General features: G+C 41.5%; 1 protein-coding gene and 1 long non-coding RNA gene across 3 annotated transcripts in view; one reads left to right on the top strand and one right to left on the bottom strand.

The window, feature by feature from the left end:
* Positions 1–2227: 2227 nt before the first annotated feature.
* Positions 2228–7510, bottom strand: part of LOC310700678 — a 21922-nt gene continuing 16639 nt past the window's right edge. The window contains exons 1-4 of one of the 2 annotated variants that reach the window (XR_014522704.1): positions 4864–5157; positions 3154–3296; positions 2596–2703; positions 2228–2410 (exon numbers count right to left, since the gene is read on the bottom strand). This is a non-coding gene — a long non-coding RNA (uncharacterized lncRNA). Of the gene's footprint in view, positions 2411–2595; positions 2704–3153; positions 3297–4863; positions 5158–7510 lie in introns of those variants that run through there. The other variant, XR_014522703.1, reaches the window with a different exon arrangement.
* HOXC10 (homeobox C10) overlaps positions 5153–7510 on the top strand; it is a 5334-nt gene continuing 2976 nt past the window's right edge. The window contains exon 1 of the mRNA XM_083490360.1: positions 5153–6102. Within this exon, the coding sequence (XP_083346486.1) occupies positions 5256–6102 (847 nt within the window). The 5' untranslated portion in view covers positions 5153–5255. The remainder of the gene's footprint in view (positions 6103–7510) is intronic.

Genomic DNA, 7510 nt, shown 5'->3' with positions numbered 1-7510 from the left:
CAACTTATCAAGCTAATTGTACGAAGTAGTTTGCAATAATAAAGTATTCATAAGCCAGATAGGTATAAAGATAGATATCCCCTCATCTATCAGGACCAGATCCCCACAGCCCAAATTCAAAGCTTTTTTCACATCACCCTTCAAGCTGAAATTGGAACGGTATCAGGAAAAATCAGATGCTAACAAATAGTAGGCAATATATTCACATTATTGCTTCTCTTCTCAGTGTGTGATTTTAGTTAAGAAGAGCCTGACGGATAAGGCCAGCGGCCCAGCGACTTTGATGTTCCCAATGCAATCTTTAACATTGCTTAAACTCCTTTTTTTGTGCATTCTGTGTGCGTTGGGGGTATGTGTAACTGTATACACACACACACGTAGAAAGAGAGAGGGAGAGAGATAGGAGCAGTAACTTGAATACTGTCACTGATGTGTGTGAACACCACGAAGTAACTCTGGACAACTTTGGCCTCCACCATGCAAAACAAAGAAAGGTGGCCCACCTCAGGCCGGTCTTTTGGTGACTGAAGATTCTATGTTGGAGGTAGAAATAACTTGAGCACTTTTCAATACCACCTCAAGGAACATAATATCATTCCATAATTCTTTGACTTAAGTTACTCCGAAAGAAGGAAGCAGTATAAGAGGGATTGTAAAGTTTGATAGATTTCTGGTGGTGATAGTTTACAGTTTCTAAGCCAACATCTAAAGGCGTGGGTTTTATTTTTGCATCACTGTTATTGTACTCTAGTGTACTTTGCCATAAATCAGAATTATTTCCTCCACAACACGGGGCATAATACCAGGCAGGGGGAAAAAATACAAATTTAAGGTAATCATTAAAGTGTTGCCACCAAATACTTCCTAGAAGCGAAAATGAATGCTCGCTATAAAAATGTTAAGGGGGGGAAGTTGGTTAAAAAATACAATGGACGTAAGAGACACTTTCCACGCATAACTCACGGTTAAATAATTAGAAGGAAAAGGGAACAGGTAAAATATTATGTGCAAGTTTGAGATGTGCTTTTACGTGAATTATTGGACACGTGCATCTTTTTTCTTCCTTGCTTGCTTTTTTTGGGGAGAAAAATTCTTTAGATTTTTATGGGAAATGTGGTGCTCTGGCAGCGCGCCTGTGTGCGCGCCTGTTTGTGTTTCCCACCCACCCCATAACCCCTCGCAGCCGCGTGCCCTCCGTCTCCAGCCCAGAGCAAAGCTCTAGGAAAGCAAAGGGAGACGGGTTTCAAGGCTCCTCTCCCCCTCTTTTGGGTCAACTGAACTGTCTGCCTTTGGCATTCACAGAGAGAGCAATCAGACACCAAAGACAATAGCAGGACCGTCTGCAGTTTGCCTCATATGTCCAGACACTGGGAAGAAAGGAAGGAAGAAATCCCCTAATTATTTTTTTTAACTCCTCTTTGACTTTTTAAAAAACCACTTCCTGGCTTTTACTCCCGCGAAATCATACCGAAGTAGCCACAAAGCAAGAGAATAAGACACTGCCGAACCCCACTCTACATGTGAGCCAACTTAAAGTCTACATATGTATAATTTCCCCCACCCACCCCAATCTTTCTTACCCTCTTCCCCCCTCCATTCCTTTTTTTTAATAAGGGGCATTGCATGTTTCATTTCCACCCTGATTTCCAAAGGAGTGTAAAAACCCAGAGCAGGCTGTTATAGGTCTTTATTCCACACACAGGCTTTCTCCTTTTTAAGTTTTAATAGCATTTGTTGGTATTTATTTTCTGCAATTAGACTAAAGCATTTTTCCCAACGGGGGTTCTACTTAGGCTGATGGATTTTATTTCTCTTCCCATTAATGACCCATGTTTATCATACTTCTAATTATTTTTAACTTTAAACAATATTCGGTCTCCTGGAGACATTCCCCAGCATTCCTTCAGCGCCAGATCCGCCAGATATCAAAAGACCTAGAATGATGTCAGGAAATATGCACTTCGCTGTTTGTAATGAAGCGGGTTTTCCTCCACGTCCCTCCATCTACTATGACCATCTCTCGCTCCTTCTCTCTGGCTGTTGTTTTATTTTGGGTAAGACTTTGACCGTCAAAGCCCACAAGAGACGCCTGGAATTAAATAACTCTATGGCTTTACATTTTAAAAAATTACTTCCGAGACACCTACGCTCCTTAAAATACATATGTATGAATATGTCAATAATCCTCAGTGAAAACAATTATAGTCAAAACCACCAGTATATACACACATGTGTATATATATATATATATATATATATATATATATGTTTGTGTGTGTGTATACACACCCACCCACAACATTTTATTTTATCTTCATCATCTTCACACATTTAAAACGCCCTCTATCTTGTCTTCAGAGATATGGGTACAACATCTCATCCACTGAAAATTCCTTGGCGGTGTGTGAATCTGTGAAGAGGATAAAAATCAAATTATTTGACAGGTTTCACCACAGTGCGGTTTGTAAATTCCTCTTCCTGCTTCCTAGTATGCGTGTGTGTGAGAGAGAAAGGGGGAATATAACACACAGCAAGAATGCACAGCAGTAAATAAGGATATAAAAGACTTGGAAACACATTTTCATTTTCACTCACAGGGAAGGAAACGGGGTCAAATGCTGGTCTCTCTCCCCCCGCCACAAAATGCACATATGAAGACGTGTAGGGCTTCAGAGCCTAAAAATATTGAGTCAGCCACATGATCTGCAAAAAAATAAAGAAGGGAAGGGTGGGGGAGGGGTGGGTGGGGGTGGAGGGAGAGAACGGGAAAAGAGCCATATAATGCCAAACTGCATTGGTCTTTAATTTCATCACCTATAAATGAGGAAGTATTGGTTCCCATGCTAAAGTTTTATTCTTTGCTTATAAATATTATGTGGAATTTTCGTTGGATATCATAAAACTGAACGATTTCTATCAAACTGTTTTAAAAAGACCTATGCAGATAACACAAATAGAGGCTATAAAGTCTCAAATAGCTTTCCAGAGGAAGCAAACGGCGTTTAAAGTGCAGGGAAAAAAGCTCTTAGCGTGTCTGTATTTCGGGGTGGAGGTGGATTGTGGGGCGGCCAGGGGTGGGGGTGGGGGGTAGTTGAGACAAATAGAATGATGCGGTTTAAGACTTCCTTGGCCTAAGATATTAAAACTTCTCACCCTTGAAGATGTGGAGGGGGCTGGTTTTGAAGGTGGGGGCCAGCAGGCTGCAAGCCCTTCCGAAGCAACAGCCGAGTGGAATTGTAAAACAGTTGTTGTAGAAAACATTGTCGTCAAGGTCTGATGGCTTTGGGCAGCCAGCACTGCATTTAAAACAATAACACAAAAATATACATGACTGAAATTGGTCAAGTTCCTTAATTCTCTCCACATAACCCCACAGCCTACAAAACTTTCTGGCTCAATTTTCCTCACCGTTTTCCTCTTCTATTTGAAAAGCCTTCCCTCCCACTCCTTGAGAATGACTATGAACTCTTTAAAAGGTTTCAGATCCGTCGTAATGATCTTGAGATTCCAGCCGTTTAGCTAATTCTGTTTCCAGCTGCCATTATAAGTATTGGTAGTATTAATATTCTCATGGTCTAGTACTATTCCTCTCTTTTTCATGGATTTAGCCACAAAGTGTCAGATTCCTTAAAAAAAAAAAAAAAACCACACACAACCACCCAAAACTATAGACATCATTGTCAAAGCGGGGTTCTAACAGTGTAGTCAATTTGATATACACTAAATAATAATTTGGCTTAATTGCTAGCCTGTTTAGAAAACGTCTAATAAAGGAAACAGCACAATGAAAGCACCTCGTTCAACATATCTTTATATCTGTAATATCAGTTATTATTCTGAGATCGTTAAGTTAAAAGAGAGGGAGAAAGCGAGAAGGAGAAGGGAGACAGGGTCATAAAGACTGAACGAGACTGGAGTAGGGAAATTAAGAAGAAATAAACACACATAGATATTTGCTTGGAGTTTAATCAATGAAAATAAGGTCAAATAAAAAACCGTGTTTGATCGGACAACCTTTCTGCTGAATAAAGCACCGCTAAAATACCCAATATTTTAAAATTTCATTCTATTTAATTGTCGTAATTTCCTGAAGAGGGGTGGGGGAATGTCCAGACTTATACCCTAAGAGTAGAGGATACTTCTGTGCTATCTCCCATTGATATATTTATTTTGATGCAATTTTGGGAAGTTTATTAACAAACCTGTGCAGAGCTTCTGCGTCAATGAAAGCAGGAATGATGAAAGTTTGCGGGTTTGGGGGTTGTTAGAAAGGAGAAGAACGTTTCATTCAGTATTTGCAGGGGAAATATTTTTACAAAAGTACTCCAGAGAGAAACCAACGGAGAGAACAATTTTATAACAGACTAGGAAGAACGATTCGCATGAAACAAAATCTAAAATGTCGCCATTTCAGTTATTAAGCTGGTTCCTCACGCAAGAAACACCTGAACTTAATATAAAGTGACCCTAACGACACTGCTTCAGATTTCTCGAGGTGCTTTGACCTACATCTTTAGGGAATTGCATTCAATATAGGGAGGTTTGTTTGCTTGTTTTCCAAATCAAAATGAATCTACCAAAGTAGTTCTGAAACAAGAAAAAAAATGTCTGAAGGAACAGTTTTCATGCATTTCAAGTTTAGCTATTGGGGTGGGGAGCGGGGGAAGAAAGAGGGAGAGAACGAAAAAGAAAGAGAAATTCGATATAAGGAGAAGGGATGGCGGGGGAGTTCTTTTGGGGTTTGGGGTTGATTAATTATTTGCCCACAAGAAATTAGACTTATCTTAAGGGGTTAGGCGAGAAAAAAAGGAAGGGTAAGAATGAAAGAAAAGAGTGGGAGATGAAGGTGGATTTTTTGCTGACCTTTTAATTTGAATTTGACTTTGCTTCTATTTACGCGTTCGCTTCCTTTATTTCCCCCCCACTCTGCTGTAGACACGCGTTCGTTCATTGGTAAACAAACTGGAGGAAAAGGGGGTCTCTCTCCTTTGTTCAACGTGAAGGTCCTGGGTTCTCTACCCTTCAGAAACTGATAGATGTCGCTGTTGCTCCACGCTGGTTTTCTCCTCTCTCAACAACTTGACCCCGGTGACGTCACCGGCGTCTGAATCATCAAGGCCATTTTCAATCCTCATTGGCCTGACAGTCACGTGGTTGGGACCAATGCGTGGATAATTATGGTGCTGATATTTTTCCCTAAAAAAAAGATGTCAGCCCCTGGCTGTAGTATTCCTCTTTAAAATCCCTCTCTGAAAATGTCATGTCCCAACAATGTGACTTCTAACTCGTTTTTGATGGACTCGTTAGCCGGTACCTGCAGAGGGGAGAATTATTCCTCTAACCAAGGAATGTATATGCAATCTGGGAACGACTTCAACTGTGGAATGATGAGGAACTGTGGAATTATCCCGTCTCTTTCCAAAAGAGACGAGGTGAATAACGCCAGCCTGTCTCTCAACACCTATCCATCTTACCTTTCTCAGCTAGACACCTGGTGTGACCCCAAAAATACTTACCGAATCGAACAACCTGTTGCGAGACAACTCCCCTCCTGCTCTTTCCCAACCAATGTCAAGGAAGAAAATGCTTGCTGTATGTACAATGCTGACAAAAGAGCAAAAAACGCCACTGAGGCGACCCTCTACCCCAATCAGATGCCTGAACCTTGCCTAAATGACCATGAAGTCCCCGTGCCCAGCTACTACCGAGCCAGCCAAGGTTACTCCTCCATGGAAAAGGCGTCAAACTGCAGCAACCCAAGCGAGTTTGAGGCAAGTTTTGAACCCAGGGCGAGCCTCAGCCAAAGGAGTGAGCATCTTGAACAACCACCACAACCACCACCACCTCCTCCACCACCACCACCTCCACCACCACCACCACCTCAGCAACCACAGCAGCAGCAACCGCCACCACTGTCCCAACCAGGAGCTAAAGTCAGCTTCCCTGACAACGCAAAGTCTGATAACCCTCAGAACACGTCCGCCAACGAAATTAAAACAGAAAAAAGTCTCCCCGCTGCCAAAATCAGTTCGTCGGAAACTGAGAAGGACATGAATAAATGCACAGACACCAGCACTGACAATTCTGACAACGAAGCGAAAGGTAAGAGGACTCTTCTGCACCTTAGGCAACAGACTTTAAAATTACAATATTTATCGTGAAAGTTGTTAGTTCTATTATTATTATTATTATTAAGAAAGCAATGACCCTGGCATTGTGGTTCATTAGATGCATTAACTTTTCTCTCTGCCCTTTTTAATGCAGTCGTTTCTAAGCAGCTTACGCTTTCTGCTCACTTCCCTAAATAAGAGTAGTATAATAATAATAATAATAACAACAACAACAATCGAAATAAACGGAGTTTATTTATGAAGCATTTAAATGAGTGCAAATGCAAAAAAGCATTAGAAGTCCATGTTGCTGTGTGTGTGTTTGTGTGTTTGTGTGTTTTCTTCCTTCCTTTGGAGAGGATTGTGTTTTTTGGGGGTGGTACGTACTCAGGGTGAAGTTGCGAGCAACGTCGTGGTTTTTATATTTGCTAAGTTGCTAAATCTGTGGCAGGGAGGTTATGAAATAATCTTAGTATGGACGAATGCCTTTTTGGGCTTTGCAGGAAAATTCTACCAAGGCTATTTCCGCTAGAAATGTGTATGTGTTTTCTCCTCCTTTTCTTTTCTTCGTGGTTGATGCTTCTGGTTCTCCCATCGTTTTTCTTTCCTCTTTCCCCCTGGGTAACAATTTGCTATCTTTTTCTCTTTACTTGCGAAGTCTGGGTTGCTTGTTAAAGGTGCGGCGGGGGTGGGTGGGGGGAGGGAGGGAGAGAGAGAGAGAGAGATGGGCAGTAGAGATGGTTTGCCAAACACTTCAGAGTGGACTTGATTGTTGAGTTTCATTATCATTGCTGCATTCCTCATTGATAACCGCGGTTCCCGGCATCTAGAGTCTTGTTTGTACAGAAAACAGCTTCCCCACCTCATCCCCAGCGTTTACGTGCGTGGAGCATCTGTTTCAAGTTTAGGTATTCTAGGAAAAAGAGCCTTCCAGTTATGATGGGGTGTGTTACATTGGTGGTGGTTTGTGCGTTTAAAATAAACAATCCTGAAGGCGAAGATCTGCCTGGCTTTTATTAGATCCATTTGGAAAAGAGGGGATCTAAGTATTTATTTAAGGAGAAAGGAAGATGAAAGAAAGAGGGGCCACATAAACGTCTTCTGTTGTAAAAAGGGAATGAAATGTGTGTAGACCAAAAATGCAACTGGGAGCGGTTTCAGATAAGAACAACGCCTTTTATGAGTTTGGCTTTGCTGTGCGGATTCAAATCCTCTCAGAGCCTAATCATTGGGGAATATGCTTAGAAAACAAGCAGAAGAGAGATGTATTATCGGGTTATATGTAGCCCCGTGTAAGCACGTGCATACGACACATACATGGATACCTGTGGTACATACATATGTATGTACGTATGTATGCCTTCATCAATACATATGCATACGCACATTCCCTGCTTGGG

This window comes from Podarcis liolepis, assembly GCF_965112155.1.
Source record: "Podarcis liolepis genome assembly, chromosome: 2".
Lineage (NCBI taxonomy): Eukaryota > Metazoa > Chordata > Lepidosauria > Squamata > Lacertidae > Podarcis > Podarcis liolepis.
Note: the sequence above shows the minus strand (reverse complement) of the source record. Positions and strands in the feature narration are given on the sequence as shown.